The sequence below is a fragment of the Amblyomma maculatum genome, chromosome 3 (assembly GCF_055883805.1).
Source record: "Amblyomma maculatum isolate TAMU_Amacu chromosome 3, ASM5588380v1, whole genome shotgun sequence".
Taxonomy (NCBI): Eukaryota; Metazoa; Arthropoda; class Arachnida; order Ixodida; family Ixodidae; genus Amblyomma; species Amblyomma maculatum.
Window position 1 is genome coordinate 23,109,746 of NC_139346.1, and position 19,335 is coordinate 23,129,080.

General features: G+C 46.1%; 1 protein-coding gene across 1 annotated transcript in view; it reads left to right on the forward strand.

Moving 5' to 3' along the window:
* LOC146194338 (putative ATP-dependent DNA helicase HFM1) overlaps window positions 1–19,335 on the forward strand; it is a 212,462-nt gene that overhangs the window by 51,854 nt on the left and 141,273 nt on the right. The window contains exons 3-5 of the mRNA XM_084596530.1: window positions 2,587–2,834; window positions 5,118–5,165; window positions 16,272–16,449. Coding sequence (XP_084452656.1) covers window positions 2,587–2,834; window positions 5,118–5,165; window positions 16,272–16,449 — 474 coding nt within the window. The remainder of the gene's footprint in view (window positions 1–2,586; window positions 2,835–5,117; window positions 5,166–16,271; window positions 16,450–19,335) is intronic.

Consider the following 19,335-nt stretch of genomic DNA (forward strand, 5'->3'; position numbering starts at 1 on the left):
ATCAGGACCCCACCACCTCTTTTGTCACTGCGATCACGCCGGTGTATGCTGAAACTGTTGTTTTCGGGGAGGATTTCTTTATCCGCTATATCAGCATGCAACCAAGTCTCGGTTAAAATGAGAATGTCAGTGTCATTGTCGGTTAGCAATGAACAGATCTGGTCACGCTTAGGCATGAGGCTTCGAATGTTAGTATATGATATGGATAGCGAACGTGCCGTCTCAGGCCTGTGAGGGTGCTCGTGAGCGCAGCTGCCGACAATAGATCGTTGCTATCTGTTTGAGGTTAGTACCTTATCTGTCTCAGGGTCGTAGGTGTAGGTGGAGTTACCGATACGCAGCTTGTCAACAGACAATTTGAAAGGTTTGTCTTGCAAGCCAGCGAAATCGATTAACCTTTTTCTAGCATGCCGCGTGGGCATCGAAAAGTCCTGGCTGATTGAAAATGAAGTACCCTTCAAATTGCGTGCTGAGGCCAGAACGTATTCTTTATCTTTATAATGAGCAAACTTTGCTATAATAGGCCTGATTTCGTGTGGTGAAAACCGACCTAGCCTGTGAACACGCTCAAACTGGTTACCACTCATTGATATGCCAAGGTATTCCGAGCAGAGCTTTGTAATTTTATGCTCGGACGCAGCCCAGTCCTCTTTACTGTTACCCCTACCATTTAATGGTAGGGGTACCCCTGTTAATGTTAATGTTAATGTTAATGTTACCCCTACCATTTTTCGTTCCATAGCCCTCTGGGTTGTCCTCAACTTAAGTAGAACTCTCTTGGTTAGCCTCCACGTTTCAGCCCCTTAGGTGAGTACAGGTAAGATGCAACTGTTATATACTTTCCTCTTTAGCGATAGCGGTAAGCTGCTAGTCATAATCTGTGAGTGCTTGCCAAATGCGCTCCATCTCAATCTTATTCTTCTTATTTCCTTTTAATGGTCTGGATCTGCGGTTACTACCTGTCCTAAGTAGGCATATTCGCCTACTTCTTCCAGTACTTCGCTATCTAATGCAAACTGCTGTTCCTTCCAGATGTTGTACATTACCTTTGTCTTCTGCATATTGATTTTCATATGTACTTTTTTTTAAATTTTTACTTTGGTTTCCACATAAATTAGTAATGTAATCTGCTTAGGGGAAAGATAATTAAATACAAAGTAGAAGGAAAAACAATGTGCCGATGGTGGGAACCGAACCCACGACCTCCAAATATCGCGTCCGGTGCTCTTCCAACTGAGCTACATCGGCCGCTGTCCCACCTGCTACTCTTTGGGGTTTAATGTTGCCTGTATATATACATTCTTGATTTGCATAAATGACTTGCCTTCTACATTTCTTGCAAAAGGTGTCAATTTGCTGATGGCTGTATATTGTACCGCAAACCAACTGATAATTGGGATGTCCTATTCAGAATGACATTAATAATATTGTCGTCAAGCAGAATTGCTCAAATGTTTGTCAGAATAGTAACGACTGGTTCACTAAATGGCGCATGCATATCAACAAATGCAAATCAATGAGGGTATCGCGCACTAAACTAACAAGTTCCACGTCTCATCAATAGCGTCTCATTGCAGTATTTTACATCATACCGCGCTACCTTGTAATAATTACCAACGATCTATTTTGGAAGTTACATGCCAATTTCATGATTTCTATAGCCAGTCGTACATTTGGATACAGTCGTCGTAATTTCTTCCTGGCACCATCATCCTTAAAGTTATGTATACCACCTACATCCGTTCACATCTTGAATACGCATCATCTGTTTGGGATCCCGGTCATGATAAACCTCACACAATTCCTTGCAGCACTACAAAATAGCTCAGTCCCGGTTCATTTTAAACAACTTTCAAAGGACCGCCAGCGTTAACAATATGGAAACATACATCTCCAGCTCTTATCGACTCGAAGAAAGCTCTCCTGCTTTTCACTTTTCCATAAAATATGCCACCACGATTCCGCGTTGCACTCCGTATGGATTAAACTACCCTCGTACATCTAATTTCGCCGTAACCACAGTAAATGCACACTTTCCATTCTTAAACACGGTTGCTTATTTTCATTCGTTTCTTTCTTGGACCAGTCATGATTTAAATAACCTCTCTGCATCAAGAAGCATAACTGTTGAAGGAAATTTGAAATCCACGGTTCAAAGGTCTTTTTTTGTATAGGGTTCTAACTCTTGTATATTTATTCTTTTTCTTCATTGTGTACTGTGTTCTTTACATTTTACGTTCTTGCTGGGATGTTTTCGACATCATGCCGTCATCCTATAAATTACCTCGTTATTCTATATTTTTTTCCTTTGTGCGGCAGCTTAAGCAGTCAACCTGTTTTTTTTATTTTGTAGAATTTTGTCACTTCAAGTTGGCCTTTTGTCTTTACATTATAACTATCCTGTATCCGCCCCTCCCCTCTGTAACGAACACCTGTACCCTGAGGTGGACAGTAAGGGCAAGGTGTCAGTTCATATATAACGCGCTGTTCCTTGCAATAGGTGTACCTAAGGTTAAAGCAATACGATTTCTTTAGAAGAGCTGCTGAGTCAACTGCATGTCGAAGATCCCTTGTTACACGTCGCAGAGCTGGTGCATCGCTCGGCTGTGGGCTGGCACCACGCGGGCCTGGCCGCTGCCGATCGCACGGCGCTCGAGAGCCTGTTCCGCGCGGGCGCGCTGCGAGCACTGGTGAGTACGAGCACCCTGGCCGTGGGCGTCAACCTACCCGCTCGCCTGGTGGTGGTTCGGGGCACAACGACTTACGGGGGGCGCGAGCAACTCTACCCGGACCTGGTGCTCGACCAGATGCTCGGCAGGGCAGGAAGACCGCAGGTGAGCCTCGCTTCTTTCACCAGAGAACGCCCGAACGCTATTTCCAAGTTTTTCTCTGACATCCATCATCTTCATCAGCCTCTCTATACCCTCCGCAGGACAAAGGCCTCTCTCCCATATCCCTCCAGTCAACTCAGACCTATACCAGTCTATTTGATGCCCTTAAATTTTTTAATCTCATTGGCCTCGTAATTTTATACCACACATAAGCCATGCTTGCCTTCCCTTGCAATCTAATATAGCCCTGTTCGCATGGACTCGACAGCTAAGGGTCGAGTCAGCGTCGAGTAAGCAAGGTCACCCTCACTTGACTCACTTGGTATTCACAAGAACTCACGTCTAGTGCGTAAGTGTGCAGCGGCGCCTAGCGTCGAGATTCGAAGTTATTGTGCGAGCTTCCTGCTAGTGTTTGATTGCGGTGCCTTTTAGCTGACATTCAGCCGCGCCGGAAGTTTTTTGGTCCTAGAGCTCCCCAAAACTCAACTCTCAGACTCGACAGCCTTTAAAGCTTCTCGCCTAGCTGGTCAAGCGAGTGAAGTCCACCCACTCCGTTGCCTACTTTACTCGACCCGAGTATGTATACCTGAACCCAACAACCGGGTTTTTGCTCGACAGCCTTACTCAATCTGACTGTGTCTAGTTCATGTATACAGGGCATATGCCACTGTTAAGGATCATCTGTATGCTCTCTTCGCATTACGGAACCAGTCCGTGTCAATAACTTACGTTTGTTCCCTCACATCTTTTGGTAGCACTTGTTGTCTCCTAACAACCCATGTCGAAATATTTAGCTTGTTGTGAATGTAAGTAAATGACACTAGTGCGTATTGGAAACAAGATTCCTGGAGATATGCTATGACTGCAAATGATTGAGCGTACGCACAAAGATAGGAGGCAAAGGACTGAACTTGCAAGGCGACGCTTATTATAGTGTCCTGATGAGTACGCCGTTGTTTGTCCTTGTATCAGCGGTAAATGTTTCTTATTAATGGAAACAAGCCTTTGCGTTGCGCTGTGTTAGAGGAAAAGAAACACGCCGAATCGAGGTTGTGCTGTCCTGTCCGCAGGGCTTATCTAACTGCGATGCCGCCCAGAAGACTTGAGAGAGAAAAATGAGCGAGCGCGTGAGCCCTTACCGCTGCCCTTTTTTTTTCCTTCTCGCCATTGCTTGTTCGTGAAGCCAGATCATCAACATATGCCGAAGAACGAGAATCTTATGACAGCATTTGTCTTGCCAACCCTCTCTGGGCGGCATTTTACACTGACTATTGCTTACGCGCCGCGAAGACAAGCCCTATAATGTCTTTAAAAACTGCTCCCGAGACGTTTTGGGGCGTGAAAAATCCCGAACGTTACCATCTTGTGTCAATGTTCGCAACTGAAGAGGGCTAAAAAGGAGCTTTACTTCAGTCGTTCGCGAATATATTCGCGAATAAGCCCCCTCTTAAGCTTATAACCCTTCATGTTTCACCAATTATCCGCATCAATATAGGCCTATTTCGATCTGGAAAAAAGTTCCAGTCTGTTTTTGCAATCGTTACCATCTGGGGATATTGATCCTTGTTGTAGCTGAAGTCTGTAGAAGGTACGCTGGCGTTAGTATGGTTAGGATTCATGCGGTGTTCTCGTGCCATTGAACTGGGTAGTTTCAGTGAAAGTGGCTGTTGCTATGGGCTGAAAACCTTGGTGAAACACGGGTTGCGCCTGAGCAGAGCAGTGCGGTGTCTTTGACACACAGAAGTAGTTGTTACTATAGGTATGTGGTGCTTGGTAGTACAGTCATTAGCATAATTTCGTACTCTAAGCAGTAGTGACCCCCAACTCTTTCCTCCTCACTGGTTCTCTCTCAGTGAGTTAAACGGTGATTGTTGCTGATAGGTGTCTCTGAATGCAACCTAAAGGTAACATGCACTCAATGAAGGCAGGAATTGATTACGATAAAGGTAATCGCATAGTGTAACCGTTGCCATACCATCACCTCCTGTCTGTTCACGGTGCTTTTGCGGCTATTAAGAATAAATAAACATCACACAATGTAACCTAAAGCGGTAAAAACCTCAGGAATTTGCGGGATTTACTCGCGCTCTTATTTCCGCTATTTGTCGCCAGGTTACCCTGCTCAGATGACCATACCTCTGAGATAATGGAATAACGCCATCCGTCAAGGGACGCACTTGAAAGGGAAATAAAGTCAATATAACCCAGCCTGCGCCGTGAAATAGGGGATAGGAGGAGAATGCCGTTGTGAGAACCACTTGTGCTCACTGTCCTCTTCTTCTGCAGTACGACACCTGTGGGACGGCCGTCATCATGACCAAGGCGTCGCTGAAGGTGGGTGACTGTTGTGCGGGTATAAGAGCACCTTGAAACTGGAGCGTTAGAGATCGATTAGACAAAGGCGCGCTCAGCAATTTCGCTGCCTACTTACACTTTCTTCTGAGCTAGGTCGAATTCTACGTTGTTCTGTGATGTTCAGTTTTTCGCTGAGAAGCGCTAGCTTTCTCAGCTTGTCAGAAACGTGCGGTTAGAGCAACACCGATTTGCTTGAGAGACCTGGCTCGAGCATTAGGTGACCGTCTCAAGGAAGCTATTACTTTATATTACAGAAGTGCGGAATGTGCGATGTGGAGAACGCAGTACGTGTTTCAGCGTCACATAAATGCGCTTCCGGATAAAGACAAAATATATACTAACACGACCGTCTATTTAGGACAGGTAGTACCCGCAGATCTGGCTCATGAAAGGAAAATAACAAGAAGAATAAGAGTGGGATGGAGCGCATTTGACAAGCACTCCCAGATTATGCTTACCGGCATCGCTCAAGAGGAAAGTATACAACAGTTGCATCTTACCTGTACTCACCTATGGGGCGGAAACGTGGAAGCTAACAAAGAGGGTTCTACTTAAGTTCTGGAAATAAAAATGGCAGGGATAATGTTAAGAGAAAGGAAACGTGCAGTGTGGATTATAGAAATAACTCAAGTCACTGATATTCTAATGGAAATCATGAAGAAATGGGCATAGGCAGGAGATGTAGCACGATAACCAATGGTCGATTAGGGCAACAAACTGGATTGCAAGGGAAGGAAAGCGTAGCAATGGGCGGCAGAAATTTAGGTGGGCGAATGAAGTTAAGAAGTTCGCAGGGGTCAAGTGAATGCAGCTGGCACACGACCGGGTTAATTGGAGGGATATGGGAGAGGCCTTCGCCCTGCAGTGGGTATGGGGAACCTGCGCTGCCCAGGAGGCGCGCTTATGGATGGGTGGATGAAATATAGGAGCGTCCCCTTTGAAACGGGGTGGTAGTAGTAGCTATCATGCTCATTTTCTCCCTATATCTTAATAATTGATTTAGATTGGTTAACTAAGCCATCATTCTATTTATTATATTTTGCTCCTACATTACTAACATTATGTCACTTCTCTGCTTTTAAGCCACCAATCTTCCAGCCGTTTTTTGCTAGTTTCCACCGCCGGTTTATTCACCCGGCCACTGTTATCTCTAAACCCCAGAGCTTCAGGAACAGTGATTGCGCTTGCATCAACTTCCGGATGGATACCATTGCATTCGAGTATAATATGGTCAATTGTTTCACTGGAGTTTCCACATACAGCACATGCGTCATCTCCATTGTTAAACTTCTTTTTGTAGCTGCGTGTTCTAAGGCACCCTGATCTAGCTTCAAAACGTAGGGCACTGCCTCTTGAGTTATCAAATAAATCTTCCTTCCTGATCTGCATTTTCCTGATCTGCATTTTCCACTTTCGGTATAATTCCACACTCTGTTTTTTTTCCATCGAATTTATCCAATTTTTATCTTCTGTGTTTTTCACCTGTTGCTTAATGCTCTTTATTTCTCCGTCCTTGTTACTAGCATACTTACTAGTTAGTTTCCTAGTTCTTTTCCTTCATTGTGAGTCAACGCTTTTTAGGTACAGGTATTTAAATACTTTAGCTGCCCATCTGTTACTGTCCAATTTCCTCAGACGTTCCTGATATAATATTTTACTCTGAGCTTCCCGTACATCGAAAGATGTCCAGCCCATATCTCCCTGTACCGCCTCATATGTAGTTTTGCCGTGGGCACCTAGTGCTAATCGTCCAACGGATCTCTGATTTGTTTCTAATGTCGACTGTACCTCTGATGTTACGCACAAAACCGCATTTCCGAAAGTAAGTCCGGGCACCATAATTCCTCTCCAAATACCCCTCAATACCTCATACCTATTGTATCCCCACAATGCCTTATGCTTCATTATCCCGGCATTCCTTCGCCCTTTGGCCTTAAGTGATTGCTCATGCTTTCCAATGTATGCCAATCCTTCGTTTACCCATACCCCCAAATATTTATATTCTGCTACTCTAGGTATTTCAAGGCCTTGAATTTTAAGACCCTGATCAGTTGAGCCGTTGAAAGTCATCAGACCCGACTTAACTGCGCTGAAACTGAAGCCTAGAGCGTCCCCTTCATCTCCGCAATACTTAACTAGAGTTTGCAATTCTTCCAGACTCTCAGCCAGCAGCACAATATCCTCTGCATACATCAAACCGGGGAGGCGCTGCTCTACCGCCTTTCCACCTAATCTGTATGACAGGTTAAAACCTAGGTTACTGTCTTGTATCCTACGTTCCAGGTTTATCATATAAAGCATGAACAGCACCGGTGATAGAGGACAGCCTTGTCTTAATCATTTGCATACCTTGACATCCTCCGTACTTCTTATCCCTTCCCACGTAATTTATACTTTGTTATCCCGGTATATTTCCTGTAGGAACTGTATTATCTCATAACCGATACCTTCTTCTTTTAATATGTTCCACAGGAGTTCCCTGCTTACGTTGTCGTACGCCCCGTTTATGTCCAGGAAGGCCAAATACAAAGGTCTATATTCCACTCTTGATATTTCGATGCATTGGGTAAGCACGAACAGGCAATCACCTAAGCGCCTACCATTTCTAAAGCCGTTCTGAAGTTCTCCGAGTATCTTGTTACTTTCAACCCATGCTTGCACCTTTAATTTCACCGCCTGCATGGCTAACCTGTACATTAGAGATGTTAAGGTAATCGGCCTCTAGGATTTTATGTGCATCCTTTCTCCTTTCCCTTTATAAATCAAATTCATTTTACTCTTCCGCCAGCTGTTCGGAATTTGCTTATTCGCTATGACTGTTTCCAAAGCTTTTAACAACGTTTCCTTACTTTTTGGACCGAGTTCATTAATCAGCTTGATCGGAATTCCATCTATTCCTGTAGATGTGTTTTTAGGAATATTTTTTTCTGCTTTTTTCCAGTTTAGATTGGTCAGTTCTAAGGTGCTTTGTATTCTGCTACCTTGTGTTGCTTCCTGATTTGCGAAGATTATCCCATCGTCGCTCTTAAATGACTCGGCTATAACTGATGTAATGTTGTTCACTGCGTTATCTCCCTTTAAACAATTTCCCTCGTTATCTTGAATCCGATCCTGCTTTCTTTGATTCTTCTTCCCTAGCCAGCTTATATGGTTCCAGAAGTTTCTTGCTCCGCCTCTAGAGGCATCGTGTATATCAGCCATCCAGCGATCGGTGGACTGTCTTATTTTACTTTGGACGAGGGCCTGCACTTGAAGTTTCTTTTGTCGATATGATTCCCATTTTTGGTCGATTTCCTCCTGAGATACCTCTGCTTTCTTTGCCATTCGGTGTTCCCTTGAAGCAGCCCGTCGTTGTTCAATAGCTTCCCTGATTTCCTTATTCCACCAGCTCCGTGGCTTCCTCTTTCCATTCCAGCGGTTTGCTACTTTAACGTCCTGAATTTTACTCCTTATGAGTAGTTCTACCTGTTCATAATCCCAGTCTTCCATGGGGCTTTTTCTATTGCTTCCTCTATGTCTGCTGCTATCTGCGCTAACATCATACACTTAACATCATACACTCAGCGCCACCTGGTTTCAAAATGAGGAAGCGTATAGTAGGACGGAGTACGCCGCTAGTCGTTTCGTGGCTACGTCCATCGGCGGATTGAGAGCTTTCTATTTCGTGCGTAATGCTTTTATCGCAGAGTTAATGTTTTGAAGAACTTGGAATTTCCTTTTTGATTAAATTAAAGGCACAACCTGACCTCCTCAGCTGCCTGCCAACTTGGCTACCAGCCGCGCCGCCGTTGCAATATTTAAGCTATAATGTCGCTACCCGCAGGTTTGAAACGGTTCTCGTGAGTTCAGTCTTTCTTTTCTTTTTCTTGCTATGGGGTATTTGCAAAGTTGAGCTACCCTGCACTGTGGCCGCTTTCTGACAAATACGATTCTCCTGTGTTGAAGCATCGCTGGTGGAGGGTAAATATATCAGAGCAAAATGAAACGACCGCCCTGCTATAATGTTATGCGATCACGCCACTTCGTCGGCCACGCGTTCCTGGGTAACATTCGCCAGGATTTGGGAATACGGAGCGTGTTAGGCGCATTGAATTCGTGCATGTACTTACCAATTGCCCTTTTCAAGAACAGTAATCATTCAACAGCTTCATGATGAGAAAATTTGTCGACCAATAACGTGTCTCGTGTGTCACGAGGCACTTAATTTTAGGTGCTTATTTAAGGCAAGGCTGTTGAACGCATCACAGAGAAACTAATGCCTGCAGTCACGTTTCGATACTTGCCTGTTAGCGACAGCGAACGACTAGCAATTGATGGTTTAAGTGTATTGTGCTCATTCTTTGAAGCGAATAACACCCGCTGCGAAGCACGGATCTAATAGGTTCACACTGCTAGGACTGAAAACAGTTAAGTGGCCACAATCGTTCCATTCATAAATGTTGAGGGGAAATTATCGGTGCCCTACAATGCTAGCGTGTGGTGGAGAGGTGCAATATCTTAAATCTCTTTAGTCTAAACCCGCGCTCTCTATCTTAAGAGACAAGTGTGAACTGCATCGAAGGGTGGTGTTAGTATCGGTGATGGTTAATAAAAAAAAATCTACACGCAAACTTTAAACAACAAAGTTGCTACGCTTTGCTCCCTGCACAGAATGAAAATTTCAGCAGGCAATACATTGACGTACCCCCCCCCCCCCCCCTTCCCCAGCCACCCCGTGCGCCGAGTGCGACTAGAGATCGGCGTATTTAGACCCGATACGCCGATCTCGATCGATTTCGATAGAAAGATAGATATATTTCATGCCCAAATAAAATACTCGAGCAATCATGGTGACTTAGTAGCATACGTGCCATACAACAATCATTCATCCTGAAGAAGCTAGATCGTACAGCGTGATATTTACAATACGCGAGTTGTTCTGGATTGACTGTGAAGGCTATCTACCTAATTTGTACGTGTGCTATAATTGCACGAATGTTTTCAGCGATACGTCAGCCATCAAACTAAAATATTCAACTTAAACGCAAAAAGTGCTTTCTGTGCTTCTGACGGTATACATCTTTTATTCGAAGTAAACAAAGAATAAATTAATTCTCTAATTGGGGAGTTGTTTTTTAAACCCGGCTCACTTACTGACCCATTCAGAAGTTTTTGAAGGGATACTAGGGATTTGCGATAATCTAAATAAGGAAGCCTGAAAGCATGCCGGTTATGGCATTACCCGACTCATTGCACTTCCAACAAAATACTGCGTATTCGGTTAGGTGGTTAACTCTCTCAGTTTTTCATCAATAGATGATCGCAATATGCACACCAGGATGCCACTTACTTCCAGCCTTTGTCGACTTTGACTTGCCGTCCATCTTGCAACGGCCCCACTCAAGTGTCCACGCTCAACGATTCGATGCTCGCGCGTGAACCTCAAGCTCAGGTCCGCTCTGAAAGGCGCCCTTCACAACACGTTATCATCGGACTGCGCAAATGATAAAAGCGAATACACAAAACTTTATATGTACGCTATGGCAGGCGAAGCCACGTTATGAAGCGTAATAAGTAGTACTCAAACGAGAAACTCAACAATCCTCCGTACTCATCCAGTCTCCAGCTGAGTTCTACCGTTACTGTGGCTTGTGTGACTGCGGTGGAATGGAATACAGGGCAATACATTTATCGTAACCGAGTGCTTCTAAACGCAGTAGCATGCTTTTGGTTTCGCGGTAAATTAGTCGCTCTTCAGCGCCTCGAGCCGCGGCAGTCTCAGCCGTCCCACCAAGATAAAGGCGCGATGACCACTAGATGGCGCTGGCGGTACGCGGAAAACGGGGCGTACGACAATGTAAGCAGGGAACTCCTGTGGAACATATTAAAAGAAGAAGGTATCGGTTATGAGATAATAGAGTTCCTACAAGAAATATACCGGGATAACAAAGTAGAAATTACGTGGGAAGGGATAAGAAGTACGGAGGATGTCAAAGTATGCAAAGGATTAAGACAAGGCTGTCCTCTATCACCGGCGCTGTTCATGCTTTATATGATAAACCTGGAACGGAGGATACAAGACAGTAACCTAGGTTTTAACCTGTCATATAGATTAGGTAGAAAGGCGAGCGCCTCCCCGGTTTGATGTATGCAGACGCTATTGTGCTGCTAGCTGAGAGCCTGGAAGAATTGCAAACTCTAGTTAAGTATTGCGGAGACGAAGGGGACGCTCTAGGCTTCAGTTTCAGCGCAGTTAAGTCGGGTCTGATGATTTTCAACGGCTCAACTGATCAGGGTCTTAAAACACAAGGCCTTGAAATACCTAGAGTAGCAGAATATAAATATCTGGGGGTATGGGTAAACGAAGGATTGGCATACATTGGAAAGCATGAGCAATCACTTCAGGCCAAAGGGCGAAGGAATGCGGGATAATGAAGCACAAGGCATTGTCGAGATACAATAGGTATCAGATTTTGAGGGGTATTTGGAAAGGAATTATGGTGCCCGGACTTACTTTCGGAAATGCGGTTTTGTGCGTAAAATCAGAGGTACAGTCGACATTAGAAACAAATCAGAGATCCGTTGGACGATTAGCACTAGGTGCCCACGGCAAAACTACAAATGAGGCGGTACAGGGAGATATGGGCTGGGCATCTTTCGAAGTACGGGAAGCTCAGAAAAAATATTATATGAGGAACGCCTTAGGAAATTGGACAGTAATAGATGGGCAGCTAAAGTATTTAAATACCTGTACCTAAAAAGCGTTGACTCACAATGGAGGAAAAGAACTAGGAAACTAACTAGTAAGTAGGGTAGTAACAGGGACGGAGAAATAAAGAGCATTAAGCAACAGGTGAAAAACACAGAAGGTAAAAATTGGATAAATTCGATGGAAAAGAAACAGAATGTGGTATTATACCGAAAGTGGAAAATGCAGATCAGGAAGGAAGATTTCTTTGATAATTCAAGAGGCAGTGCCCTACTTTTTGAAGCTAGATCAGAGTGCCTTAGAACACGCAGCTACAAAAAGAAATTTAACAATGGAGATGACGCATGTGCTGTATGTGGAAACTCCAGTTAAACAATTGACCATATTATACTCGAATGTAATGGCATCCATCCGGAAGTTCGTGCAGGCGCAATCACTGTTCCTGAAGCTCTGGGGTTTAGAGATAACAGTGGCCGGGTGAATAAACCGGCGGTGGAAACTAGCAAAAAACGACTGGAAGATTGGTGGCTTAAAAGCAGAGAAGTGACATAATGTTAGTAATGTAGGAACAAAATTTAATAAATAGAATGACGGTTTAGTTAATCATTCTAAATCAATAATTAAGATATAGGGAGAAAAATGAACATGGTAGCTACTGCTAGCACCCCGTTTCAAAGGGGACGCTCCTATATTCCATCCATCCATCCATCCATCCATCTATCCAAACTCCAGCGCCGGTTCCCTATAGTCAGGCTGGTGATGATGATGATGATGACAAACGTTTTTACTTAAGGTACCAGCCCGGAATTTCAAAGAAACAAAGGCCCCAAAAATATTGTAGCGTGTGCAACAGCAGCCGCTAGGCGGCTGCTCATCGAGAGTCTCGTGCGCGGACTCGAAGAAGTGGCCCCCGTGGCGTTCGAGAAGAAGCGGAAGTCGGCTGCTGTCACTCAGTGCTCTCTGGACCTGCTCTTCTGTGCCTTCTAGGTCAACTCCCTATTAAAACCAACCTTCTGGTTACGGGCCTAAACGGCTACGTGACAATATGCACCAGAACGAATGCAACTCACCCAAGAGTCTATCGACCCGAGAAGAAACATGCCATCGAATCACAGCCGATTATTATGGCTTTACTGAAAGCGTGATTTCCCCTGTTTTTATAATACCTCAGTTTCCCACATTTTTCAGGAAGACAAGATTTGCTAGTTAAGTGCCCTTGCGTGTACTTGCTGCTTCTGTTTGCCTTGTTCTGTTCTGTGAATCTCAAAGCAGTGCACAACTTTTCTAGCAAACAGGCGGTCTACCTGCTACGGTCTGCGGTTTCGCGTGTGCAGGCATGCCTAGCTGTGATTGGGCCTATGCTTCGCCCATAGCGGAGAAAGAAGTCGGGAGACAACCTCGAATTTATAATTAATTACGTATCCTGATGCCACAATCGCACATGCGCTAAAAGTGAGACTGTACATCACCATCAACAGCAGCAACAGCTTGACTATACCCACTGCAGGACGAAGGTCTCTCCCATATTTCTCCAGCTGACCCGGTCCTGTGCTAGCTGCATCCGTCGACCCCTGCGAACTTCTTAACCTCATCCGCCCACCTAACTTTCTGCCGCCCCCTGCTACGCTTTTCTTCCCTTAGTATCCTGTTTGTTGCCGTAAGTGACCACCAATTATCCTTTATTCGCGCTACATACCCTGCCCATGCCCATTTATTCTTGATTTACACTAGAATGTCATTACCTCGAGTTATTTCTCCGACCTACTCATCACGCTTCCTATCACTCGAAGTTTCTTCTACCATTTTTCGTTCCATAACTCTCTGCGTTGTCATCAACTTAAGTATAGCCCCTTTCGTCAGCTTCCATGCACATTCCAGCCCTATAGGGGAACACAGGAATGCACGTGAAGCCTTAAAATGAACACTTTGCTAGAAAAGCTATACATACAGCGAGAGCAGCTGTACCACGTGGCATAGTGTGAGGACAACCATCCTACCTCAGGCGTGTTAATTAGCCGCTGAAGAGGAGGAGCGCCGGTTGAGAAAGGAGGAAGAGCAGGTACATCACCAGAGACGGAGCAATAACTCTCTGCCCCTGACATGCACAGGCCGCACAGCTGGAGAAACATAGATCATATTTCGCTTTAAGCGTGGGCCCAGGACTGACCTAGCGCTGGGTGTGTGCGCAGTGCCAGATGCGATTACAAACGTTTTGTGCACTACCAGCGCCTTCCCTATTTCTTCCTTGGAGAGAGCGGGAAGAGGCACTGACACTGCAACAATTGATTCATAGGGCCGTTCTACATCATCAGTCTTTTCTTCGCATTTCAAATCAGTTCAGGTCTCTGTCATCTCTTCTAGTGGGTCTTTTGTGGACGCCGGCCGTTCTTGCGCCTCACGGGAGAGACTGCCTGGTTATGCGTTTCAAAGGCCCGTTTTTGCGTGCCAGAGGTGACTGCCGGTGAAGCGTCTATCTAGCTAAATTTGATTCAAGTTAAGCCATAATTTGACCTTACGCATCTTTTTAACGCGACGGAGCGTTAGGGTCGCCCGGTGTGTTGGGTGTGTGTGTGTGTGCGTGTGAGTGTAAGTGACTGTGTGTGGGGAGGGGGATTTATCGAGCAGAATAAAGAGAGTTTTGTTGGATGAGCTCTCACTCCAGGCGTCCATTGATTTTCTGCAGCCGTTCTTGCATGGTTGACCAGCCCACTAGTCTTCCTGATGTGAACCGAGCAGCCCCGCTTCTAAGTCATCGGTAGCTGGATCATTATTTCTGGCGATATTTATGTCCTTCTGGCATGCCCATGCCATAGTTAGGCTCCCCGCCTCAGAAAGTGCAATGCGGCGGATAGTACGAGTTTCGGTGCACAGCTGCCTTTCACGCAGTTGATATAAGTATTGTAATTGTTTAGGATGTACATTTTTCCTTTTTATGTTTTGCCCTGCTCGATCTTACTTTCCTTGTAAAGCACAGACGTTTTTGGAACAACTTACGAGCAGTTCCGAATAAATATGTTCCCGCGAACGTTCGGGTACCTGGGTAATAGGGCACATGCAGCGAACTCAGTACATTTGTTTTCAACGTCCACAGGGTGTCCTGGGGTTCAGATCACTATGGACTGAAATACTTAACTTTCCCCGGTTTGGAGTATTCTTCTTGTGGGTTTACTAATCATCCAACCGGAATAGCCGCTTGGGAGTCTGTAATTATACAGGAGGCCGTCCGGGAAACCATCGCCGAAGGCGACCGCCACCTCCTAATTCTTTGGCATTGAACTGATGTCCAATTTGCGAATTTCGTTCCCACATCTGTGCTTTGGTTTCCATGCTGCGGGATTCTATGCTACTGTCTTCATCCCGTTGAACGGCCCCGTAGAGTCTACGTAAACTGCCTGTGCCCCCCCCCCCCCTGCCTTCCCTACCTCGGTTGGTTTGGCGTTCTTCTGCCCAGCGTTTCTTCCGTATTAAATTCCGGGTGAACGCTTCTCGGAAAAGGGTGCACTCCGATCTTGCTTCGGTGCTGTTCTTCCAAATCCTCCCACCATTTGTATAGCAAATGCAGATGAACACGAAACTATACAATACGTTCTTTCCCGTCCTGCTTCCTGAGTTACTCTGAGATTTTGAGTGGCCTTCAATAATTTCACCTACTTTGTTGTGAAATACATTTACTCGTGCATCTACGTTACACATCTGCATTCAGTAGTCTCTCTGAGCTCACGCTACAGAACACCAGTGCCTGCATTATGTGCAAAATGAGACGTTGCCATTATCGGATTTCCACCAAAATGTCTCCGACAGTCGGTAGATTCCATAGCCGAGCGCTGGTTGGTCAGTGTTCTGAGTGGCGTCAAGAAACCACGTGACATTGACGAGTTGGCAGGAGCTGCCAACTCTGGTGGCTCGTTTCAGATGGGAGCACGAGATAGAAATTGCGCCCCCCGAGATCTTTGAATCCTGAGTCAAACACGCTATAACTTAACCACGCTGGCACAGCTTCAAAAACGTGGAGCTTTCTATCTGTCAGGTAGCCTCTACATTATTATTGGGTAGCTTATGACTGTGTGGTAACTAGTTGGGAATAGAGAAACAAATAAAAAACTAATGATTACGCAAGTAGCAAAGTGCAAATACAGGAAAGCGAATCCGCAAGGGGAGCCACAGATGGCAGCAATTAACGCTTTCGCGTCATTCCCTTAGAGGTGCTTTAATTCCCCCCCACTTTTTTTCCAGTGGCTTTACGTAAACCTCATGGAACGTATGGCATCTATGAGAACTACGCATACGAGGAAGAAAAAAAATCCCATCGGTATCTGCTTACGTGATGTGCATATAGTCAAGTCGGGATGTTCCATGACTTTGGCTCTCCTCATGTAGACGTACTCTTATGTGTGCAGGCCCACTATGAGTCGCAGGGCCTGAGCGTGCTGGAGAGCAGTTTGCTTCGTTCTGGCCTGGCTGAGCACCTCAATGCTGAGCTGTCGCTGGGGGCACTGTCCAGCACTGACGGATGCCTGGCCTGGGCCAAGGAGACCTTCCTCTGCGTCCGACTGGCCGCGAACCCAACGCACTATGGTACCGATGCCTGCTCGTTGATACTGCATGTGACGTTAGGAAGTGATCTTGCCCTATATACCCTGTGCTACCAAAGCTCGAGGGAAGGGAAGACTGAGCGAACGGACGAGGCCGTGAGATTAAAGGCTAATTTAGACGACGGATGGAATCGCTGGAGTCCGCAAACGGACGAGCACCACGTGACGCGACGTCACTAGCTCCATCTCGTCCGCGGACGGCGCAGCCTTCGGCAGCCAAAAACTGGCGCGCTTATCTCTGTCAAAATGGGAGGGTTATCTGCTATCTTGCAAGCAGAACTACATCTTCTAAGTGGGGCAACAATAGTGTTTTTGTTTTTTTCTTAAAGTAGGGGGGGGGGGGCGCTTTTGGAGTTTCAACAATAGGGTGTGTCGACGCTGTCGCCTTTCCAGCCATTGAGGCTTCCTAGTCAACAATGCGGAGTAGTTGGCTTGGAATGTCGTCGCCTGCCATTTTCCAATGCGGAGGTGGAGCCGCAAGGAGCCGTGCGGCTGCGGCCTCCGGCGGTTTCGGTCCGTGACGTCGTCAGTCGCCTCGTCTGCCACCCGCGGATGAGGCGGAGCCCGTGACGTCTGATGACGTGTTGCTTCGTCTACGGACGGTTCGTCCGTCGTCCTCTCGTCGTCGTCGTATTCGCGTAACGTTTACTTAGCCCGAAATGAACTGACTGGTTTGCAAGAACATTCCACTAACACGACCCTCGCTTTTTAAGCATGAAATGCGTTTAGCTCCCATCGCTGGCGATCTTGAGGAACGTCGAAATATATCCTAAAGCCAAAATCCGGGCCCCTGTTCTCCTTCATCCAAGCACCGAAATGGGAACACCCGGGCACCGAACGAGACTTCACCAAACGCGTTCACTCTGTCAGCTTTCCACGCCCTCTCCTAGGACGGAGCCACAGTACCTCACACTCAAGAGCAGAACGCCACCCGATGCCGGCGGTTGAAGTGGCAGTAGCTCGGGCATTTGCGTTTGCAATTCAACCTGCCGCTGTGTTTCGTCCTCAGTTCATGGCGCTTCTTTCTTTAGCAGGTGGGGGTATGCGGAAGCACACTCAAGTGTGTTTCTTCTCCCCCCCCCCCCCCCCCCCCGTTCTTGTTAGGCATGTTCATCTTTCTGCATTTTACTGCCGGCAACATCAGAGCTGCTTATGCCTCACAGCGAAGCTTGATAAAAGTAGAGATATGAAACGCCTCGCGGAAAAGCGATCGCTTTGCCATGGCAGAAGACTGCTTGCACTGGCCAACAACGTCGTGATTATGCAGTCGGTCACGAAGGTAACAAGGCCGCAACGAACCGCAACTGCCGACCTAATGCCGTGTAATTAATTGCAGGGATAGCTTCGACGCGACCAAAAGAACCTAAGAAAGCGACTGAGCGCGCTGCCCTTTTGAAAGATATGCTCGTGCTGTAACGTGCTGTGGACTAACCCATTTCAAGATTGTGGCTAGTACCATACATCGACAGCCAGTGCATTATGCACGTCACCATTTCATGATTACATCGTCCCTCAATTAAAGGAGAGGCAGGAATGTTTTAACAATGTTATTGCGTTTACTACGAAATACCAAAACGGGCTTTTGTTATTTATGATATTAAATGCGTTATTACGTGTTTACAGCCAGAGACAGGCATAAAAACATTCGAATTTTGTAGAGCTCTCGATACGATAGCAGATAACTGGGGGTTCAGATAGGAATATCTGTTTTAGTTGGCAAATCACATAAGGCTGAGTCGCTTTGGGACGTTAAACCCCAACCAACATGAGGTTGACGATGATGTCACCCACCAGTATTAATGTACAGCCGTGTTCAACAAGTGGGATCAACATAAGGCCTTTTCGCTCTGGAAGACCCGGCAATGACGTGGTACAAAAATTATGCTGCTGTCTTAGTCGCTTGAGTTTCGTTAAAATGGGATCTTCTGAAGGCGTTCGGATGAAAGAGCTTTCACAATCGCGCCTCCAGCATTAGAGTAAAACAGTGCGCCAGGCAGTGAAACATCGACGTGCTGATTTTGGCATGTGTCAATGAAATACATTTTGATGCGAGGTGCAACGTAATCCATTTTGCCAGCCTGATCCGCGCGGTCCACCGAAGACGGTTACCGAGTTTAGCAGTTAAAGCGTTCACTGCTTAGAACACATTAGATGCTCGATCCCGTCGGTTCCAAGGACCGCTCTATGTCCTTTCGGCAAGCAACCAGGAGAACGCAACTACAGGAGAAGACAACTTACGGGATCTAATCAGCGTGATTGTTCGTGAGAACCTCAGTCTGCCATGCTCACTTAAGTCTGTAGTAAGTGGCCTTGTAGCAGTTGTAAGCGAGATATTTCAGCCGGCACGTGGCACCTCGGCACTGAAGGCTACGCTGCAAGCACAGGACATGAGCTTGCTGTCTTAGCTCGGGTCGTCGCCGAGGCGCACGAAGTCTGCGTTTACATTGGCTTGCTGTGTAAGAGCGTCGTACTTGTGCATTCAGGAACCCATTTGCAAATTCATATTGTAGACCCATTTACAACCATCAATAAGCCATGTCATGTGACACTGCCCATATATGGGGCTTCGTAATTTTCCCTTCGACGTACCGCAACTGCGACCCAGTTGTAAAACACCAGAGCATGTGAAAGACAACCCGCGCTTCGCCAAGTACTGGTCAAAACGTTAATAAAGTTCACCTCCCCCTTCGCAGTAGCAGCGTGAGCAAGACTCGTGGAGACGTTAACTAAGAATACCTTATTCGTGTATCCTTGGTCGACAGCATCGACAGCTATGGCATCGCACGCGGAGGCTAGCTCGACGACGCCACGACCTAACTTCAGAATGATCCCGCCATCCAGGAGACCTAGGAAGGCGTGTCCCAGCCGC